We start from the raw sequence: 22,682 nt of genomic DNA on the forward strand, positions 1-22,682 counted from the left end.
TTCACTTGAGTAATGTGACTCATTTTGGGTTAAGATTGATATCTAGCATAGACTCCTATAGTAAATCTAATGTCAGATCTGCTAGTTATAAGATAAAGCAGACTACCAATCATACTCGTGTACATACTTTTATCCATATTTTAACTTTTTTCATCTTTTGGTTATTTTCAAATGAGTTGGTGCAGGTGTCCTTTTATGGCTAACATTTTTCATGCCAAACTTCTTCACTATATTCTTGGCATACTTGCTTTGGGAGATGAATATAGTCTCATCCATTTCTCTGACTTGGAGTCCAAGGAAGTATGTCAATTCACCAACAAGATTCATTTCAAACTTAGATTGCATCTGCTTGACAAAATATTGTACCATCTGGTTCGACATCCCTCCAAACACAATGTCATCAACATATATTTGAGCTATCATGAGTTTACCATGTTCTTCTTTAACAAATCGAGTTTTGTCTGTTCCTCCTTTCTTGTTTCCATTGTTAACAAGGTACTCAGTGAGCTTCTCATACCAATCCCTCGGCGATTGCTTTAATCCATAAATAGCTTTCCTTAATTTATAAACATGATCTGGAAAGTTTGGATCTATGAACCCCTTAGGTTGTTCAACATAGAATTCTTCATTCAAGTACCCATTTAAAAAGGAACTTTTCACACCCATTTGAAATAGTTTGAATTTAAGTAAATAAGCCACTCCTAACAATAGTCTTATTGACTCAAGGAGGGCAACATGGGCAAAAGTATCATCATAATCGACCCTTCCAATTTGAATGTATCCTTGAGCAACAAGTCTGGCTTTGTTTCTGGTCACATTCTCTTTTTCATCCGATTTATTCTTGTAGATCCACTTTGTGCCAATAACATTCATTCCTTTAGGTCTAGGAACTAAGTCTCATACTTCATTTCTTATAAATTGACCTAATTCCTCTTGCATTATATTGATCCAAAATTCGTCACTCAAAGCTTCACATTTTTTGGGTTCAAACTTAGAAACAAAGCAAGCATTTGAGATCACATCTCTAGATCTAGTGGTGACCCATTCATTAAGGTTTCCAATTATGAGATCTGTTGGATGTTCTTTCTATATTTTGATGGGGGAACCTTTGTTGACATGGGGGTTATCAGGTTCAACACCTCCTGATTTGTTGTCTTATTTAATACCTTCCTCATTTTCAGTTGAGTTAATCTATTGAGATGATGTCTCGACATCTGCTTCAACATTCGTCCCTTTTTTTGAGGTATTGTCATCCACTACCACATTGATGGATTCCATCATAACTCTGGTTCTGGAATTAAAGACTCTATAGGCTCTGTTGTTTGCAGAATACCCCAGAAATATACCTTCATGACTTTTGGGATCCATCTTTCTTCTTTGTTCACGGTCAACTAGGATGTAGCATTTTCTTCCAAAAACGTGAAAATATTTGATTGTGGGCTTCCTTCCTTTCCATAGTTCATAGAGAGTAGTTAAGGTACTTGTTCTTAGAGTGACTCTATTATGAATATAGCATGCAGTATTCATTTTTTTAGCCCTGAAATGATAGGGTAAATGCTTGGCATGAAGCATGACTCTAGCTGACTCTTAGAGAGTTTTGTTCTTGCGTTCAAACACCCCTCTTTGTTGTGCGGTGATAGCAGAGGAGAACTCATGACCAATACCTTCAGAGGATCAAAATTAGCAAATATGCTATTTTCAAATTCCTTCCCATGGTCACTTCGAATCCTGATGATTTCACTTTCCTTTTCTCTTTGAATCCTTTGACGTATATTTTTGAACACCTCAAAGACATCTATTTTTTCTTTGATGAAGTTCACCCAAGTGAATCTTGAAAAATTATCAACAACTACATAAGCGTACCTTTTCCCTCCAAGGCTCTCAACCTACATAGGCCCTATTAGGTCCATATGAAGAAGTTCCAAAACTTTTTAAGTCGTCTGATGTTGTAACTTTGGATGTGACATCTTGGTTTGCTTCCTAATTTGACACTCACCACATATTTTACCTTCTTCGATCTTGAGTCTTGGAATACCTCTGATGGCTTCTTTTTAAAAAATCTTTTTCATTCCCTTCAAATGTAGATGTCCAGTTTTTTGGTGCCATAGTTTAACTTCGTCTTTTTTGGATATCAGGCATGTGGAAGTGTGGTTTGTTTCTTTATAGGACCATAAGTAACAGTTGTCCTTAGACTAGTGACAAGACACTCTGATTTTGTGAAGTTAACTTTAAGACCCTCATCACACAGTTGACTAATACTAATCAAGTTAGCAGTCAAACCTTTTAGTAACATGACATTATTGAGACTTGGGAGTCCAGTGCATGCTAGTCTTCCAACCCCTTTAATTTATCCTTTATCCCCATCTCCAAACGTGACATAGCTAGTTAAGCATGGCTTGATGCTTTCAAGGAACTTCTTGACACATGTCATTTATCTAGAACATCCATTGTCAAAATACAAGTCTTCTCTACCTAAAGCTCTAAGAGAGGTGTGAGCTATAAAGCTGGTGTTGGAAGGCTTAGGTATCCACTCTTTATTTTGATTAACCCTAGGTTATGTTGGGTACCTTGGATAACCATACAATTTGAAACAGAAGGGCTTTATATGACCATATTTTCCATAGTAATGACATCTCTAACAAGATGATCTTCCTTTAGTTTGAGAGTTCTGATGACTGGCATGATGTTGAGCCAGAGATTTAGACATTACAGGTTTAGACTCCCTCCCTAGAATCAACCTCTTGCATTATCTTGAGCCATAGATTTAGACATTACGGATTCAGACATGACTGGCATGATGATCTTCCTTTAGTTTGAGAGTTCTGATGACTGGCATGATTCTCTTTGGCTATGCAGTGATTAATTTTTAATGCCAACCCTCTCAGATCTCCAATTACTTTTCCAATTTGCAAAACTTCATCTAACATGTTAGATCCCTTGTTTAGCATTCTTACAGTTTTTGTCATGTTGTTAAGTTTGGAAGTCAACAGTATCACCTCATTTTGGAGATCCGAGATGGTGCGTTGAAATCATTCTTTTTCAACCTGCAGTTAAGATATAATTTTCTTTTTTTTTTCTCCCAATTGGGATACTTCTTCACTTCTGATGCATAGCTCTCTGTAGGAAGCAACCAGTTCCTCATAAGATAGTTCTTCATTGCATGAATCTTCTTTAGATTCATATCTCCCAGTTAGAGCAGTAACATGTTAATCAGAGCAAGAGACAGGCAATACCTTTTTTTGTTTCTTGAGATTGGTAGGACATTAAGCTCTAATGTGTCCAAAACCTTCACACCCATGCCACTAGTTTCTTTTACCTTGATTGGATCTATCTTCAATTCTTGTTCTTTTCTGGAAGTCATTAGTATTCTTGATGTCAAAAGGGATGTTCTCGACATTTGGTCTTGACTTCCTGTCAATTCTCTTAAGGGCCTTGTTGAATTTTCTACATAGAAGAACTATAGCATTGGTCATTCCTTCATCAATATCCAAGTCACATTGGTTTTGTTCATCTTCAGTGTTGGATACAAATGCTATTCTCCTGGTTTTATTTCCAATTCTATCACTAATACCAAATTCAAAGGTTTAGAGAGACCCAATAAGTTCATCTATTCTCATGGAGCTGATGTGTTGAGCTTCCTCAATAGTTGTGACCTTCATGTCAAAAAATTTAGGTAGATACCTTACAATTTTTCTCATCAATTTTTCTTCTGACATTATTTCAAGAATACTCATGTGAAAATCATGAATATTCTCATCATCTTTCATCTGTAGATTCTAAAAATCTGGTAGTGACAAGCTGAAGTCTAGACATCTTTACTTTAGATGTGCCTTCATAAGTAATTCTGGGGATTTCTGAAGCTTCTTTAGCTACAATAAATATATTAATCAACCTAAATATATTTTTTGTCCACCCCATTTAATAGGGAATTCAAGGCTTTGGAGTTTCCAAAAACCAATTCATCTTCTTCCTTGGACCAGTCCTCTTCAGGTTTTCGTTCAATAGTAGCCTTGCCATCCTTGTCATTCACAATAGGATGTTCCCATCCTATAATGATATTTTTCCATGTATTGTTATTCATGGATTTTAAGAAAGCCACTATCATTGCCTTCCAGTAGTCATAGTTAGATCCATCTAAGATGGTGGGTTTGTTGATAAATCCTCCTTCCTTGTCCATGGAGACAGAAAGTATCTTCCCTGAATCTCACCCAGAATTAGAGCAGGATGCCTGCTATGATACCAATTGAAATTTTGGCAAGCATATCCCTGATGTCGTACACGATATCACAACCTCAGGGTCTGCACATTATCACACCAAAAACAATAACATGATAGATATAACAGTATATAACACAATCAGTTGTTAACCGAGTTCAGTGCAACGACACCTACATCCGGGGGCTACCAAGCTAGGAAGAAAATCCACTATCACATAATTAGTTTGAAATCCTAAACAACCTCAGGTTTTACAGACTTCTCACCTAATCTCTACTTGTAGACATTTCTATCTAGGACATACCTAGATATGATCCCCCCTCACTTCCCTCAACCACAAGATAACTAACAACTGAAGAACACATTCCATTCTTTCTTAAAAGCTTTTGAGGGATTGTTAGTTACAACTCAATACACCGGGTCCAATTCAAGTATCAATGTGATACTCAAATGGCTCACACAAAGAACACACACGAAACCCTAATGCTAACAAAATACTACAATGCTTCGATACCTTCTTAGGTTTAGAACTCCTCTATAAATAGCAGTGAGAGGCATGGGCTTCGGTCTTTAATTTGCAACAGATCCAAGATCTCTACTCAATCTTCTGAAGATATGATTTTAATCAAATCAAATGTTTCCTAAAATGTCTAGACATTGTTACTTCGTTAAACAAGTTAAGATACAATATTCTTCAGGTACAAGGAAAACACACAATAATATACTAGACCTAAATCTTATGAGAATATTTAGATAAATCATTAAAGAGACTAAATCTCACAAATAACTTAAGCTCAGTTACGCTGAATGTTGAAACAACATGTCAGGACATCTTGTTTAACATTTGTAAAATATACTTGTTTTTCCAAAATGAAGCCAATCACAATATGACAAACCTAACAGATATGATACAGGTTCTTGGGTATTGTGTAGAATGATATTTCCATGACCTTGATACAATTCAAGCCAAGAAATTCCAGGTCTGGTTTGTGCAGGATGTAAGGGATGTAACATGTTGCAGGGCCAAGGTTTGTATGTGCAGGCTGATGCAGGGTCATAAGGTGATGCAAGTATGGGTTGTTGCTGATGATGAACAAACAAGGTTGCAAGTTCCCTTAGCTGGGGGGAAAAGTAATGTTAGGTTGCAGTAGGAGGACTCATGGAAGGGCAAAGTTTATGAGATGATGTTGAATCTATTGATGTCATGGTGAGTTGTAAATGGATTGTTGATGTATCATGTGCATTATTTATTTTGGATATGGATGTGTATATGTTAATCTTTTTAATTATTATGAGTTTAGGCTTTGGTTTGTTTTTAGACTGATTTGTCATGGTTGGTTTGTGGCAAAGTTGCAAGATAAATGATCAAATCAAAGGCTAGGTGTGGTCATTTTGTAACAAGGGTATTTATTGATTATGAAGCAACAATGGAGGCTCATGGAATCATGCATGGACAAAATGTAATTATCATTAGGTTTAGGAAGAAGAATGTAATGGTTGACTTTGGTCAACTGGTTGGCCAAAAAGTCAATAGTTAACCAAAAGTCAACTTTTGTAAAGATGTAATTTTTTAAATTTTTTTTATATTTGTATTTTGTAATGGACATGTTTATACTATTTTAAGAATGAATGACCAAAATTGGGATGAAATGCTCCAGATGAAAAGTTAGTAAGGAAAATACTCAGGTCACTCCCTAAGAGATTTGCTCTGAAGGTGACAGCCATAGAAGAATCTCAAGACATCTCAAATATGAGAGTTGATGAGCTAATTGGATCCCTCCAAACATTTGAGATGGGAATGTGTGATGAATCTGAAAAGAAAGCCAAGAGCATAGCCTTCATGTCAAACACTAAAGGGGAAGATGAGGAAGGTGGTCAAGATATTGATGAAGATCTGGCAAATGATGTAGCAATGCTGGGAAGACAGTTCAACAGTTATGAAAAAGATGGATGGAAGATCTAAGGCCAATTTCAAGAACATCACATCCGACATCAGTAAATCCAACAATATTGGAAGAAGGACAAGGTCAGATGAAAATACCAAAGAAGGAAAAGGAGTTCAGTGTTATGAATGTGATGGGTATGGTCATATTAGAACTGAATGTGGGACCTACCTCAAGAAACAGAAGAGAAGTCTCGCTGCCATTTGGTCTGATGAAAGTGAAACAGAAGAAGCTGCAAATCTTATGACTGCATTGACTAGAAGATGGGGTTCTGATGAATATTCAAGTGATGATGAAGTGACCTTTGAAGAGCTGGCCACTACCTATAGAGAGTTATGTCTCAAAAGTGCAGAAGTGTGTAGACAAGTTGAAAGTCAGAAGAAAGTGATAGCTCAGCTGGAGAATGAGAAAGGAGAACATGTGGAAACCATCTCCAAGTTGAAGACTGAAGCTATACTCTTACATTTTAAACTGGATAAGATGACCAAGTATGTAAGAATGCTTAACAATGGATCTGACACCTTAGACAAGATTCTCCAGACTGGTCAAACAACAGGAGACAAATCTGGCATGAGCGCAGTTACACTGGTGGCAAACCTAAATCCAAACCTAAGTGCAGCCATATTGATAGAAAACCTGTGATGTAACATCACATGTCACAACATCATAAAGGAAGACAGCAAAAAGGGAAACACTGAAAATGGAGATGCCATTACTGTGGGAAGTTTGGCCACATAAAACCCTTTTGCTATAAGTTGTATGGTTACCCTCAGCCTGCTCATTATCAACCTAAACCCAAACATCACAGACCTGTCAATAAAAAGAAATGGGTTCCTAGGACTAATGTTACAAGTTTGATAACTCACACTTCCTTCAGAGTTTCAGCCAAAGAAGATTGGTATTTTGACAGTGGTTGCTCCAGACACATGACTGGAAACAAAAACCTGCTAACTAGCCTTCATCCTCATGCCACAAGTTATGTAACCTTTGGTGATGGAGCAAAGGGTGAAATCAAGGGGATTGGTAAGCTTGATTTCCCTAGAGTTCCTGACCTTGACAATGTCCTACTTGTTAAGGGATTAACTGTTAATCTAATAAGCATCAGTCAACTGTGTGACCAAGGTCTAAATTTAAACTTCACTAGAACTGAATGTCGGATTACTAACAATGAAAATGAAGTGATCATGAAAGGAGTCAGGTCTAAAGACAACTACTACATGTGGAGTTCCCAAGAAACTGGTTACTCTTCAATGGGTACTTTGGCCAAAGAGGAAGAAGTGAAGATATGGTTGTAAGAACAATATTGGTTCTACAATAGAATTCTAAGATTTTGATGATAACAAAGGATGAAACCAAAAATGGAACTCTAACGGGATTTTTTCTAAGTATGCAGGACTCTGAACAGCAATGAAGGACTCTGATCTCTTATTAGATACAAACACTTGTCAGATACAAAGTGCTAGAAGATCAGACACCGCTAAGGAAGAAGTACGTCCAAGAAGTTTTGATTCTGATCAAAGAAAGACTGGAAAAAGAACCAGAAGCTCCAACAACTACTGGTCTTAGAATCTGATGATCAAGAAGACTAGTACTCTGAGAAGCTCTGATGAATTTAGACGTGATCACCCTTTGAAGAATGACTTCAATACAACAAGACTCTAATGAAGATTCACCAAGTCTAGAAAGAGTAACGGAAATAATTCTCAAAATGAAAGGAAGTAATTTAAGAAAGAAGTTAATCAGGGAGAAAAAATGGTTATAGCAAGAAACACAGAAGTAATGACATTGAATACTCATCAAAGACCAAGATTTTGTCATCACTCCAACGTCCTTCTCACTACTATATAAAGGACAGTCTACCTCACTGAGAGACACAACAACAATGCCCAGAAAAGTCATTCATATTCTCTCTCATTTTTTCATGAGCTGCTACTCTTACGTGAAAAACCTCTTATTCTAATACTTTGCTGTAAGACTTGCTTACTCTTAGAAGCACCTTACATTACAAATCTATTTTGATTAAATTGTTTTTGTTCCTCAAGTGACTCTGCGCAATCTGTATACTTGAGAGGGCTGAGAGATTATTCTCTTAGACGATTGGTTGTGTAATCTTTCAAGATTAGTGGATTAAGTCCTTTTTGAAGGCGAAATCACCTTAGCCGGGTGGACTGGAGTAGCTTTGTTTTCTAAGCGAACCAGTATAAATTTCTGTGTGTTCTTATTTCTTTAAAAAGCTTTTATTTTTCAAAACAATTCAAACCCCCCTTTCTTGTTTTTCTCACCTTTAGTTGGTATCAGAGCCTCGGCTCTGTTATTGATTTTCTAATCAAACACTTAACAGTGTAGAGAGATCCAAAACGAGAAAACTATGGCCAACACCAATGAAAGAGATAGTTACAACGCTAAACCTCCAGTCTTTGATGGAGAGAAATTCGATTATTGGAAAGACAGAATTGAAAGTTTCTTTCTGGGCTACGACGCTGATCTCTGGGACATTGTCATAATTGGTTACATACCACCTGTAACAGATGTTGGAGTTGCCATTCCCAAAAGCAAAATGTCAGATGATCAGAAGCGTGAATTCAAGAATCGTCACAAAGCTAGAACGATACTTCTCAATGCTATCTCCTACAATGAGTATGAAAAAATCACCAACAGGGAAACATCCAAAGAAATACTTGACTCCCTTAGGATGACTCACGAAGGAAACTCTAAAGTCAAAGAAACAAAGGCTCTGGCTCTAATCCAGAAATATGAAGCCTTCAAAATGGAGGACGATGAAGCTGTAGAGGTAATGTTTTCTAGATTCCAAACTTTAATTGCAGGACTCAAAGTTCTAGATAAAGGATATACAACTGCGGACCATGTCAAGAAGATCGTCAGAAGCTTGCCAAAGAAATGGAGACCCATGGTCACAACCTTAAAACTATCAAAGGATCTGAACAACATCAACCTTGAAGAACTCGTCAGTTCACTCAGAAGTCACGAGATAGAACTGGAGGAAGATGAGCCTCAGAAGAAGATCAAGTTTGTAGCACTAAAGTCCAGATCAGAAAGGCGCAAGTCTGATAGAAACAAAGCCTTCCAGGCTGAAGAAGAAGAAGACATTGATGACTCTGAAAAGGAAGATTCTGATGATGAGGAAGAATTATCCCTTCTAACCAGAAGAGTAAAACAACTCTGGAGAAAAAGAAATAATAACTTCAGAAAACCAAGATCCAAAGGAGATCGATCAGAACCATATTCAAAAGGTAAATCTAACAAAGATGTAACTTGTTATGAATGTAAAGAAACATGTAATTACAGAAACGAATGTCCCAAGTTGAAGAAATAAAGCTCCAGAAAAGAGAACTTCGAGAAAAATTCCTTTAGAACCAAAAAGGGACTGATGGTTACCTCGGACGACAGTGGATCTGACTCATCAGGATCAGACTCTGATGAACAGGCAAATGTGGCACTCATGGCTACCACATCCAAGAATACTTCAGATGGAGAATCTGAATCCGAAGAGGTATTTTCTGATCTTTCTCGATCTGACCTTGAATCATGCCTATCTGAAACTCTAAACTCATATCAGAAACTTAAACAAAAATTTAAAGCAGTTAAAGAGGTGCTTGAAGAAACTCTCGAAGAGTGTGGTAAACTTGAGATAACAGTTTCAAACCTAAAAGATGAAAACCGAATTTTGACACTAGAAAGTGATTCCACAAATAAACAATGTTTAAAACTTGAAGAAGCGTTATCTCAAGCTCCACAAACTTCAAACACAACAATTTATAAATATGAAAAATCTTTTCAAAAGTTTCTGAAGAATGGGATAGAGAGAAGCAGAATGGCATCCATGATTTATGGGGTTAGTCAGAACAATAGAAGAGGAATTGGGTATGATCCTAGTGAAGATAAAACTTCTACTAATGACCAACCTAAATCTCCATTTTCCTATCACTATACACATACACAAGCACAACACTTTGATAATGCTAGAAAACCCAAAGTGTTAAGAAACTATAGGAAAACTAATCACAAAGGACCCAAAAGATTCTGGGTACCAAAGGATAAGATAGTTATTGTTGATGATTTTAGTCGCTGGACATGGGTAAAATTCTTAAAGCACAAGAGTGAGTCTCACTCTGTATTCACTAGCTTCTGTTCCAAAGTGCAAAACGAATTTGACTCTAAAATCATCAGAGTCGGAAGTGATCATGGTGGAGAGTTTGAAAATAAATTTTTTGAAGATTTATTAGACTCTAATGGAATATACCATGATTTCTCCTGCCCTAGAACTCCACAACAAAATGGAGTTGTAGAAAGGAAGAATAGGACACTCCATGAGATGTCCAGAACCATGATCAATGAAACAAATGTGGCTAAGCACTTTTGGGCTGAAGCAGTAAATACAACGTGTTATATTCAGAATAGAATCTCCATAAGACCTATTTTGGAGAAGACTCCCTATGAACTGTGTAAAGGAAGAAAACCCAACATTTCTTATTTTCATCCTTTTGGATGTTGTTGCTTTATTCTGAATACTAAAGAACATCTGAACAAGTTTGATTAAAAACACAAAAAGGTATTATGTTAGGATACTCAGAACGCTCTAAAGGCTACAGAGTATACAACACAGAAACCAAAATTATGGAAGAATCAATTCACGTCCGATTTGATGATAAGCTTGACCCTGAAAAGTCAAAGCTAATTGAGAAAATTGCAGATCTGGAGATTACTCTTGCAGGTTCTGACGAGAAGATCAAAGCACCAAAAGCATCTGATATACAAAGTTCAGAAGGAACTAAAGCCCCAGTGATCCCAAAGAAATCAAAAAGTCGCCTCAACATATCTGAAGTGTTGATTCTGGGAAACAAAGATGAACCTATCTGAACTAGGTCAACCTTCAAGGTACCTGAAGAAACTCCTTTGAGACTAGTATCTCTGATCGAGCCTATTTCCTGTTATGAGGCACTTCAAGATGACGACTGGGTTCTAGCCATGCAAGAAGAGCTAGATCAATTCTCAAATAATGACGTCTGGGATCTTGTTCCTAAACCTAAAGGCACTCACATTATCGGAACCAGATGGGTGTTCAGAAACAAGCTAAATGAGAAAGGCAAAGTCGTCAGAAACAAAGCTCGACTGGTGGCTCAAGGGTACAGTCAACAAGAAGGCATTGACTACAATGAAACCTTTCCCCAATCACCAGGTTATAATTTATTCGCTTACTTGTTTCATTTGCTGTAAATCATTCTATCAAACTGTATCAAATGGATGTCAAGAGCGCATTTCTTAATGGCTATATATCAAAAGAAGTGTATGTCAATCAACCTCCAGGTTTTGAAAATTCAATTTGTCCAGTACATGTTTTTAAACTTAAGAAATCTTTATACAGACTAAAACAAGCTCCTAGAGCTTGGTATGAAAGACTAATTAATTTTCTTCTGGAACATGATTTTATCAGAGGGAAAGTTGACTCTACACTCTACTGTAAAAACATTAATAATGACCTCATGATATGCCAGATATATGTTGATGACATCATTTTTGGTTCAACTAACTCCTCTGTATGTCAAGAATTCTCTAAGCTAATGCAGGAAGAATTTGAAATGAGCTTGATGCAAGAACTAAAGTTCTTTCTAGGAATTCAAATCAACCAAGCTTCAGAAGTCACTTACGTGCATCAAAGTAAATACATAAAAGACATTCTGAAGAAATTCGAAATGGCGGAATGCAAACCTGCTAAGACACCCATGCATCCAACTTGCATTCTGGAAAAAGAAGAAGTTAGTCAGAAGGTTTGTCAGAAGCTCTATCATGGTATGATAGGCTCTCTTCTTTATCTGACTGCTACACGTCCTTATATTTTGTTTAGTGTTTGTCTCTGTGTCAGATTCCAATCAGATCCTAGAGAATCTCATTTAACAGTTGTTAAGAGAATACTCAGATATCTGAAAGGAACTCCTAACTTGGGCCTGATGTATGAGAAAACATCAGAGTATAGACTATTTGGTTTTTCTGATGCAGATTACGGAGGGGACAGAATGGAACGAAAAAGTACATCTGGAAACTGTCAGCTCTTGGGAAAGAATGTGATATCCTGGGCCAGCAAAAGACAATCAACCATAGCCTTGTCCATTGCAAAAGCAAAATATATTACAACATCATTATGCATTACTCAGATGCTATGGATGAAGAATCAATTAGAGGATCTTCAAATCTTTGAGAGTAACATTCCTATCTTTTGTGACAATACTGTTGCCATTTGTTTAAGTAAGAATCCTATTTTGCACTCCAGAGCTAAGCACATAGAAATAAAATATAATTTTTTAAGAGACTATGTTTAGAAAGGGGTAGTAATGTTAAAATTTATTGATACAGACCATCAATGGGCTGACATATTTACCAATCCCCTTGCTGAAGATAGATTCTCCTTTATCTTAAAGAATCTTAACATTCAAAATTGTCCTGAGTAAAATGTGCCTCTGAGATAGCAAAATAAGACTCTGATGTAAACAGTTGGATTCTGTATCTGAATCTGATGCTACTACCAATTATAAGTCATTTGAGTTAGAAATCTCTAGGAACCAACCCTTTGGTATTCCTAAAGATCAGATAAAGTAACACGTGGAGCATCATGCGTCTGACCTTGGAACTTCTAGACAGCTATCTAGCAGTAATCAAGAAACAGTCTCTTGAGATCTCCTCGAGCAGTGTGCTGATTTTAGGATTGGACATCATTTATGAGCTGTAATCATTTTCCCTCTAACGTGCGTACTTGGTTTTTGTGCTAAACTCATTTATGTGTGTTGTTTTGCATGCGCCCTAATTTGGGTATTTAGACGCTGTTTTTCACAAATGCACACTTTTCACTCACAAACACTCCTAACCATCTCCTTTAGTTTTCCTCTCTCTCAAGGCATTTCTGCAGTGATAACTCAAGTTCTTTAACGTTTATCAAAAGCTTATCAATATCTTCATGGATTCTCAACAACAGTCTGTGTATAACTTATCTCAAGAAATGCACTCGAATGAGCAAGCTCCTAGTTCAAGCCATCCAAACCCAGCAGTCATAGGCGTCGTCTCCACTCCCATTTACAAATAAACTCACATTCTTGATGGTGAGTCTCATATCCATATTGAAACACCCTTTGAAAAGCTAGAAGTGTTATGTGAAACATTGGTAGATTTTGACAACATGAGAAGAAATGGTGTCGACCTCACTAATGAATTGAAGAAGCAAGGGTGGGAAAACTACTTCTAACGTCTCTATGGCCCAGTCTATACAAATATGGTAAAACAATTCTGGAGATTCGCTGATGCTGACGACCACTACATCGTCTCCTACGTTCTGGGAGTCAAGATGGTGATCACAGAAAAATCTATTGCCGCTCTTCTGGGCATGGAGAAGGCTGGAGGAAGACGTATTTACAACATCAATCCTAGGGCAAAGTATTTTTCCCATGAAATAAACCCTACAATCTTTCAACAGAGCGTTGAAGGCAAGCATTCCAAGAACAAGGAACTACATCAGAACCTCCGGGTATGGCTGAAGATCATCTTAGGCACCATCCATCATCGCCCAGCCTCCAACTCCTCAGATTACATCAACACAGACCAGAAGTGCATTTTGTACTGCATTCACAAGGGTCTAAAGCTATGCCTTCCCGCACTCCTCTTTAAATATCTCAGAGACTCCGTGAGAGATACCAGAAACAACATGAAGACTAGAAATTACATTCCTCTGGGGAGGCTTATTTCTGATGTACTGATTGAAAGCGGTCTCGTGGACCATATGATACAGTTTAGACTCATGGAAGACGTGATGATAGATACTGGAAGACCTCTAAACGCTCACAATCTGAAGAGCATGGGAATTATCAATCAAGTAAGGGTCAAACCAACTCTGGACACCTCCTGGGAAGCTCTTAAAGATCAGAGGAAGATCCCAAATGGACTCTATCTGTTCTCAAAGATCGACCCTCCAGAGGTAGTCATGTACTACTTAGATGATCTGCGCAAACAAGGAGTAGACATCTTAGACTTCACCTTAGACTGGTTGCCAGAATTTCCCCCAGATTTCATGAATAGGACACGAGAACCATATGAGAAGACAAAGCAGGCTAAGAGAGCAAAGCTGGGAGAATCTTCTGGATCAAGACCTCCAGTACCTCTGGTTGGATCCCCTGGTAAGTCTGTACCTCTCCCTCCTTCTGTAATAATTAAACCAATTTCTTCCTCAATCCCTCAACCTTCGCCCATATACACAAACTCTGAAACTCCTCCCTCAACCTCCAGACCATCTAACCAACCTTCTCAAAAATTCAACCTTGCCACCATATCTCTACCCATTTCAGAAGCAGAAATTCTGAACGAAACCACTTCACCCTCCTCATCATCATCTCCAGAATTCCCACCTTACTACACCCTTTCATCTGACACTGAACCCTCTGACCCTCGCTCCCCAACTCTGGCTCAGCTCCAAAACCGTGCTTTGGCCTCTCAACAGCCAACACAATTTATCCCTGAACCAAAAGTTACCTCTCCACCCACAGAAAACCCAAACACAACCACCTATTACCCTCCACCATCCGAACCAATCCACTCTGAATCACATTCATTCCAACCTCAAAACTTTGAAATACCCCAACCAACTACATCCGCTGAACCACAAACTCCCACACTTAACTTAAGCCCCTCACTTCTCCACCCCAAGCCTTTGAACCAGAAAACACCCTTCTAACCCTTGAGGAAGTAATAAAGGTGTTTGTAGAAGCTTGAGTTGACAAGGTCAAGTCTCTGACCATCAACTCTGGCATCAGTGGTGATCCCTCCGTTGTAAGGACTCACATGAATAGAGTGATAACTTGGATGACCTTTGAAGCCTTCAAGCTGAAAGGCCTCGCTGAACAAGTCCACAACGACTTCATCAGAGATGTTGAGCTCAGACTCCAGGAGCCTCTAGCCACAGAAGTTGAGGAGAGGGCACAAAAAGAAGCTGAAGAGAAAGCAAGGCAAGAAGAACTTCAAAGGATCAAGGAAGTTGAGGCCAAAGCTCTAGCTGATGCTGCTGCTGCTGCTGCTGAAGCTGAGGAAAAAGCCAAAGATGCCGCTGAAGAAGCAGCTCGTCTGGATGAAGAGTCTGCTTCCAAAGTCAGAAATGATGCATTAACTCAGGGGGAGTCCTCCACCTTCGTCCCTCTGGTACTAAAGACACTTGAAGAGCTGCAGAAAGAACAACAGGTAGTTCGAGCCAGACTGGACCAACAGGATTCCGTCAATGTCAACATTTAGAACATGCTGACCCAGCTGCTCCAGAGGATGCCTCCACCTCCAAACCCTTAGGCACCTAGGATTTTCTGTGTTCTTATCTGATTTGCTTGTTGCTTTCATCTATTTTGCTTGTTGTTTTCTGCTTCTATGTTCTATGCGTTTCTGGCATCTGTAATTGCTATCTGTTAATATCAATCATTTACTCATATGTTTTTTTTGCTAAGTCTTTTTTATTCTAACAAAAAGGGGAGGAACTAAAAACAACTCTGATGAAAACATATCTAATTCCTTTCAAACTCTGCAAACATTGTTTCTAAATACTGACTTAAAGATTTACAAGAAAGTAGCTAGAAACACCAAATCATGGAAGGTCCGGTAAGAACTTCTCAACTTCCAGATCTAACTCAGGGGGAGCTCACTACAATCTAATCTAAGACTCTTTTCTAAAAATGTTTCATCTCTAAATTAAATTGTTTTGTCATCATCAAAAAGGGGGAGATTGTAAGAACAATATTGGTTCTACAATAGAATTCTAAGATTTTGATGATAACAAAGGATGAAACCAAAAATGGCACTCTAACGAGATTTTTTCTAAGTATGCAGGACTCTAAACAGCAATGAAGGACTCTGATCTCTTATCAGATACAAACACTTGTCAGATACAAAGTGCTAGAAGATCAGACACTGCTAAGGAAGAAGTACGTCCAAGAAGTTCTGATTTTGATCAAAGAAAGACTGTAAAAAGAACTAGAAGCTCCAACAAATACTGGTCTTAGAATCTGATGATCAAGAAGACTAGTACTCTGAGAAGCTCTGAAGAATTCAGACGTGATCACCCTCTAAAGAATGACTTCGATACAACAAGACTCTGATGAAGATTCACCAAGTCCAGTAAGAGTAACAGAAATAATTCTCACTATGGAAAGGAAGTATTTTAAGAAAGAAGTTAATTAGGGAGACAAAATGGTTATAGCAAGAAACACAGAAGTAATGACATTGAATACTCATCAAAGACCAAGATTCTGTTAGGACAACTGCTCCAATGGTGTCATCGACACTAGTTACACCGGTACCATTACAAAGGGTAACTACCCCACCATAGTCAGGAAATTCTTTATTTTACCCTACGGCCGCAAGGCCTTTGTTCAGTTTCTTTATGCCAATGAACAATAGGGATTAACCTTATGGCATGCCAACGTCGATGATGTTTGTGAATGAGAATTGCGACCCAAAGCGCAGCGGAAATAAAAAATTTCTCCTTTAGAGATCCTTACGAATGGTCATGATCAGTGATAGAATATTTACCTCTTGTGACGGTTGAAACCTTTGGTGCAGATCTCTTGTGACGATCAAACCCTTTGATGCAGATCTCTTGTGACGATCAAACCCTTTGATGCAGATCCACTAAACGATCACGAACGTTGAACGATGACAACGTCTCTACTCAGTCCACACGAACGGGTTCCTTCAATCTCAGTGCTAGCTGGTACGAATGAAGGCTTTGAGAGAGAGAGAGAGAGAGAGAGAGAAAACGAAAATAATGCAACCGCCCTTTGTGCTTCTGCACAAGGGTTCTATTTATAGAACCACTTGTGTGGGCTTCAAGCCAAAAGCCCACTTAAGTGTATTTTGGCCCATATCTTATAATATGCCCAAAATCACTTAAGCCCATGGTACCTTACCATATTTCGTATTCTACTCAAGTACACCGTACCTTACGATGTTCTATAATCCACTTAAGGGCACCGTACCTTACGGTATTCCTTAGTTACTCTATCTCTCATCAATCCGTCCTTTGTGTGTGACCCTGTAGGTTTTCGTGGCGTTGGCAATTATATTAAATCACGCATTTAATATAATAAACAGTGAGCGGTATCTAGCAACACATCACTGCTACCCAAGACACGAAAATGTCAAGTGATCTGACAATTCCTTCTGTGATAATACTTATGTGTATAATTACCCTTTTGCCCTTATGTCTATATTGAACACAAGGCATAGACCGTGTCATCCTTGTCCAGTTCAATATTGGGCCCATAGACATTTATCCTGTTATGCAGGATGGGCAAATTCCATCTAGGTCACTCATGTCCCTCAGCATGCTTTGTGGAGTACCCATCAACTGTCTTTATGGTTATCCAGTTACGGACAACGTTGGATCAGCAATAAAGCACTCGACTCTACATCTAGGATCCATAGTGGTTTCAGGTCGAAGAGTGGAATACACTATTATCACCATGAGAACAACCACCTATGACCCTCCACCATCCGAACCAATCCACTCTGAATCACATCCATTCCAACCTCAAAACTTTGAAATACCCCAACCAACTACATCCGCTGAACCACAAACTCCCACACTTAACTTAAGCCCCTCACTTCTCCACCCCAAGCCTTTGAACCAGAAAACACCCTTCTAACCCTTGAGGAAGTAATAAAGGTGTTTGTAGAAGCTTGAGTTGACAAGGTCAAGTCTCTGACCATCAACTCTGGCATCAGTGGTGATCCCTCCGTTGTAAGGACTCACATGAATAGAGTGATAACTTGGATGACCTTTGAAGCCTTCAAGCTGAAAGGCCTCGCTGAACAAGTCCACAACGACTTCATCAGAGATGTTGAGCTCAGACTCCAGGAGCCTCTAGCCACAGAAGTTGAGGAGAGGGCACAAAAAGAAGCTGAAGAGAAAGCAAGGCAAGAAGAACTTCAAAGGATCAAGGAAGTTGAGGCCAAAGCTCTAGCTGATGCTGCTGCTGCTGCTGCTGAAGCTGAGGAAAAAGCCAAAGATGCCGCTGAAGAAGCAGCTCGTCTGGATGAAGAGTCTGCTTCCAAAGTCAGAAATGATGCATTAACTCAGGGGGAGTCCTCCACCTTCGTCCCTCTGGTACTAAAGACACTTGAAGAGCTGCAGAAAGAACAACAGGTAGTTCGAGCCAGACTGGACCAACAGGATTCCGTCAATGTCAACATTTAGAACATGCTGACCCAGCTGCTCCAGAGGATGCCTCCACCTCCAAACCCTTAGGCACCTAGGATTTTCTGTGTTCTTATCTGATTTGCTTGTTGCTTTCATCTATTTTGCTTGTTGTTTTCTGCTTCTATGTTCTATGCGTTTCTGGCATCTGTAATTGCTATCTGTTAATATCAATCATTTACTCATATGTTTTTTTTGCTAAGTCTTTTTTATTCTAACAAAAAGGGGAGGAACTAAAAACAACTCTGATGAAAACATATCTAATTCCTTTCAAACTCTGCAAACATTGTTTCTAAATACTGACTTAAAGATTTGCAAGAAAGTAGCTAGAAACACCAAATCATGGAAGGTCCGGTAAGAACTTCTCAACTTCCAGATCTAACTCAGGGGGAGCTCACTACAATCTAATCTAAGACTCTTTTCTAAAAATGTTTCATCTCTAAATTAAATTGTTTTGTCATCATCAAAAAGGGGGAGATTGTAAGAACAATATTGGTTCTACAATAGAATTCTAAGATTTTGATGATAACAAAGGATGAAACCAAAAATGGCACTCTAACGAGATTTTTTCTAAGTATGCAGGACTCTAAACAGCAATGAAGGACTCTGATCTCTTATCAGATACAAACACTTGTCAGATACAAAGTGCTAGAAGATCAGACACTGCTAAGGAAGAAGTACGTCCAAGAAGTTCTGATTTTGATCAAAGAAAGACTGTAAAAAGAACTAGAAGCTCCAACAAATACTGGTCTTAGAATCTGATGATCAAGAAGACTAGTACTCTGAGAAGCTCTGAAGAATTCAGACGTGATCACCCTCTAAAGAATGACTTCGATACAACAAGACTCTGATGAAGATTCACCAAGTCCAGTAAGAGTAACAGAAATAATTCTCACTATGGAAAGGAAGTATTTTAAGAAAGAAGTTAATTAGGGAGACAAAATGGTTATAGCAAGAAACACAGAAGTAATGACATTGAATACTCATCAAAGACCAAGATTCTGTTAGGACAACTGCTCCAATGGTGTCATCGACACTAGTTACACCGGTACCATTACAAAGGGTAACTACCCCACCATAGTCAGGAAATTCTTTATTTTACCCTACGGCCGCAAGGCCTTTGTTCAGTTTCTTTATGCCAATGAACAATAGGGATTAACCTTATGGCATGCCAACGTCGATGATGTTTGTGAATGAGAATTGCGACCCAAAGCGCAGCGGAAATAAAAAATTTCTCCTTTAGAGATCCTTACGAATGGTCATGATCAGTGATAGAATATTTACCTCTTGTGACGGTTGAAACCTTTGGTGCAGATCTCTTGTGACGATCAAACCCTTTGATGCAGATCTCTTGTGACGATCAAACCCTTTGATGCAGATCCACTAAACGATCACGAACGTTGAACGATGACAACGTCTCTACTCAGTCCACACGAACGGGTTCCTTCAATCTCAGTGCTAGCTGGTACGAATGAAGGCTTTGAGAGAGAGAGAGAGAGAGAGAGAAAACGAAAATAATGCAACCGCCCTTTGTGCTTCTGCACAAGGGTTCTATTTATAGAACCACTTGTGTGGGCTTCAAGCCAAAAGCCCACTTAAGTGTATTTTGGCCCATATCTTATAATATGCCCAAAATCACTTAAGCCCATGGTACCTTACCATATTTCGTATTCTACTCAAGTACACCGTACCTTACGATGTTCTATAATCCACTTAAGGGCACCGTACCTTACGGTATTCCTTAGTTACTCTATCTCTCATCAATCCGTCCTTTGTGTGTGACCCTGTAGGTTTTCGTGACGTTGGCAATTATATTAAATCACGCATTTAATATAATAAACAGTGAGCGGTATCTAGCAACACATCACTGCTACCCAAGACACGAAAATGTCAAGTGATCTGACAATTCCTTCTGTGATAATACTTATGTGTATAATTACCCTTTTGCCCTTATGTCTATATTGAACACAAGGCATAGACCGTGTCATCCTTGTCCAGTTCAATATTGGGCCCATAGACATTTATCCTGTTATGCAGGATGGGCAAATTCCATCTAGGTCACTCATGTCCCTCAGCATGCTTTGTGGAGTACCCATCAACTGTCTTTATGGTTATCCAGTTACGGACAACGTTGGATCAGCAATAAAGCACTCGACTCTACATCTAGGATCCATAGTGGTTTCAGGTCGAAGAGTGGAATACACTATTATCACCATGAGAATAACTTATGACACCTTGCATAACTTTCTATATAGTATTCTCATAGCGGGTCAATCCGGTATAAATATTACTCCTAATATTCATACCTATGTTTAAGACTTGATAACTCTTTATCCATGATCCATGAGATGTGATCATCAGTCTACAACCATAATAGTCTTAATGCTTTAATGTTATCCCACTTCACACTAAAGCTCGACTACGGATACTTTAGGAATAATGTCCTTATGTTTAATGTGTTCTCATGATTAAGTCACACTTAATACGTTAAACGGACTATCTATTCCAGGGACTTTATTAATCAACCATAATAAAGAGAATGCCTTTTATTATTCGATACAAGTACCAAAATGTATTGGCCTCTAGGGCTTACACCAACAATCTCCCACTAGCACTAGAGCCAATCAGGTATACCCCTTATGCCCATTGATCTAGTATGGCCATCATGCTTCTGCTGCGCAAGAGGCTTTGTCAGTGGGTCAGCTATATTGTCAAGTGTAGGTACTCTACATATTCTCACACAACGTATAAGTATGTGTTTGGATCGTCGGTGAGATCTAGGCTCCTTAGCTTATGCGATAGCACCATTGTTATCATAATAGAGACCAATGGGATCCACAATGCTAGGGACTATGCCAAGTTCACTAATGAACTTTTTGATCCAAACAGCTTCCTTTGCTGCACTTGAGGCAGCAATATACTCGGCCTCGGTTGTAGATTCAGCAACTGTATCTTGCTTTGAACTTTTCAAGCTCACAGCGCCACCATTTCAGCAAAACACATAACCATTGGAATCATTCATATTAAAGCGTCTCAACACCTTGTCTATGTACTCTGACTTAGGCCAAGCATTTTATGATCTATCTCTATAGATTTTGATTCCTAATATATAGGCTGCTTTACCTAGGTCCTTCATAGATAGGCATTTCCCCACCCAAGACTTTGCTTGTTGCAGGGTAGGGATATCGTTTCCAATAAGTAATATGTCATCTACATATAATACCAGGAATACGATCATGCTCCCAATAACCTTCTTATAGACACAAGGCTCATCTTCGTTCTTCACAAATCCATACAGTTTCACTGTTTCATCAAAACGAAGATTCCATGAGTAGGTCACAGGCTCATCTTGATCCATGAGGAATACATCACCTTGATCAGATATCCATATATCTCAGGTAGGTGACGTATCCTGCCTGACCTACGCTGGTCTTGTTCTACTTGAGCAGGTTGCTCTTACACAACCACTTGTGTTTCCTGCTCTAATTCCTCCATAGGTGTATCGATAATTTGTGATTCTTGAATTTCTTCAAGTTCTACTTTCCTCCCACTGATTCCTTTGGAAATAAAATCCCTCTCTAGGAAAACTCAGGTTCGAGCGACAAACATTTTGCCCTCAGAAGGATTGTAGAAATAATATCCTCTTGTTTCTTTAGGATACCCCACAAATAAGCATTTGTCAGATTTGGGCTCAAGCTTAGTTGAAACTTGTTGTTTCACATAAACTTCGCCACCCCAAATCTTCATGTAAGACATATGTGGTCTCTTACCACTCCATATCTCATATGGTGTCTTATCAACCTTTTGGATGGAACACGGTTAAGTGTGTAAGCTGCTGTCAATAGTGCATGTCCCTAAAAGGAGTTTGGAAGATCGGCATGACTCATCATGGATCGGACCATGTCTAACAGGGTTCGATTTCTTCTCTCAGATACACCATTCCATTGTGGTGTTCCAGGAGGAGTAAGTTGGGATAGGATCCCACACTCTTTCAGATGGTCATCAAACTTTAGGCTTAAATACTCACCGCCTCGATCTGATCGAAGAGTTTTAATATTCTTACCTAGTTGGTTTTGTACTTCATTCTTGAATTCCTTGAACTTTTCAAAGGACATTGATTTGTGTTTCATTAAATACACACAACCATATCTATTGAAATCATCGATAAATGAAGTACTGAAAACCTCCTCTGGCTGGAATGTTCAGTGGTCCACATACATCAGTATGTATGAGGGCCAAAAGATCATTAGCTCTTTCACCTTTTCCTGTGAATGGAGATTTTGTCATCTTCC

General features: G+C 38.7%; 1 protein-coding gene across 1 annotated transcript; it reads left to right on the forward strand.

The window, feature by feature from the left end:
* Positions 1-14,142: 14,142 nt before the first annotated feature.
* LOC127137405 (extensin-like) lies at positions 14,143-14,889 on the forward strand. The gene has a single exon (XM_051063870.1). The coding sequence runs from the start codon at positions 14,143-14,145 to the stop codon at positions 14,887-14,889; it is 747 nt and encodes a 248-aa protein (XP_050919827.1).
* Positions 14,890-22,682: the final 7,793 nt, after the last annotated feature.

This window comes from Lathyrus oleraceus, chromosome 4 (genome assembly GCF_024323335.1).
Source record: "Lathyrus oleraceus cultivar Zhongwan6 chromosome 4, CAAS_Psat_ZW6_1.0, whole genome shotgun sequence".
Lineage (NCBI taxonomy): Eukaryota > Viridiplantae > Streptophyta > Magnoliopsida > Fabales > Fabaceae > Lathyrus > Lathyrus oleraceus.